The 1,221-nt window shown below is 54.3% G+C and overlaps 1 protein-coding gene across 1 annotated transcript in view; it reads left to right on the forward strand.

The window, feature by feature from the left end:
* MONBRDRAFT_11255 (uncharacterized protein) overlaps positions 1-333 on the forward strand; it is a gene marked incomplete at both ends in the record, with an annotated part of 8,843 nt that extends 8,510 nt beyond the window's left edge. Inside the window, one exon of the mRNA XM_001748990.1 lies at positions 185-333. Within this exon, the coding sequence (XP_001749042.1) occupies positions 185-333 (149 nt within the window). The remainder of the gene's footprint in view (positions 1-184) is intronic.
* Positions 334-1,221: the final 888 nt, after the last annotated feature.

Below are 1,221 nucleotides of genomic sequence, written 5' to 3' on the forward strand. Positions count from 1 at the left end.
CAGGCACGGGCGGTAGGGACAGAGTGGCGGGCGTGAGGGCGAAGCGGGGTGGTCATGGGGTCAGGGAAAACATGGTTACGGTCGTGGCGAGCGCTGCCATGTTTTGTGTGTTTTGCAGAACGATGAGTTTGGGAAGGCGAGGTGGTGGTGTTGCTTGGAGGTGATTCGGCACTCGGGCGTTTAGCACCGCGGACCCGGGTCCAAGAATCCTCGCCGCCGGACTCAGTGGCCATGTCCGCGGGGCAAGCAAGCGAGCAAGTGAGCGGACACGGTGGGAGCGAGGGCGCCGCCAAAACGCGGGCCGCAAAGAGCGGGGTTGCAGATTTTGTCTGACAACGTGGTTCACGCCAAGATGTCAGAGAAAAAAAATGGCCGTATCTCTGGTTATACTTGGTAGTTTTGTACGATTTTTGTTTCCTTGTGCGTGATTCTTCGCGCTTGTACTCCTCGGCATGATAGGAGCCGATGAAAATGTCTTGTTCTCTTGTGTTGTTTTGCGTGCCGTCGTGATTTTGATGTCGGGGTTGCACAGCTTTGCTTTCGGCTCTGAGGTTCAGCTCTGAGGTTCAAACACCTAATTTATTATTTTCGCCTTGTCCACACACATTACACTGTACTGGACATATACCTTTAATAGGTTATGGGCCTCGGTTGTGTACTCTTCCAACCTCTCTTTCGTTACCCTGCCTTGCGCTCTCCAGCTGCTCCGTTCCCCTCCTGCTTCCTCCCTGTGTCTTCTGCTTGCTGTGCTCTGTTTTTGTGCTTTTAAAACGATTCAATTTCATCAAAAACCTCTCTGTTCGCTTTGCTGTAAATTGTCATACTTTTTCTTGTTTGCCTGCTTGCTTGCTTGTTCTTTTCGTTTTTCTTTGCATACGTATCCCTTCCTTGATCATCGCCACCATGCCATTTAGTGTTATGCATACTCCTGTTGACCAGCGAGTCACTCGTAGCCGTGGCGCTGTGCAAAGCGCTGCTCGCGCTGCTGCCACCAGAAACTTTGAGGCTCGCACCGACCTCACGCGCGACTTCCAGCACGAAGAAGATCATGCCGAACCCCACGCTCTCGATTGCTTGGTCAACGAGCATGAGGAAGAGGAAAGACCGAAAATGGCCGCCACCGGGTCGCACCCGGCCACGCCTTCGACAGGAGCCGCTCCCGTCGAGGCTACAGCGAGCGCTTCTCGCCATGCCGCAAGCGCCGCCGCCACATCAGCCGCC

Source organism: Monosiga brevicollis, genomic scaffold (assembly GCF_000002865.3).
Source record: "Monosiga brevicollis MX1 MONBRscaffold_27 genomic scaffold, whole genome shotgun sequence".
NCBI classification, from domain to species: domain Eukaryota; class Choanoflagellata; order Craspedida; family Salpingoecidae; genus Monosiga; species Monosiga brevicollis.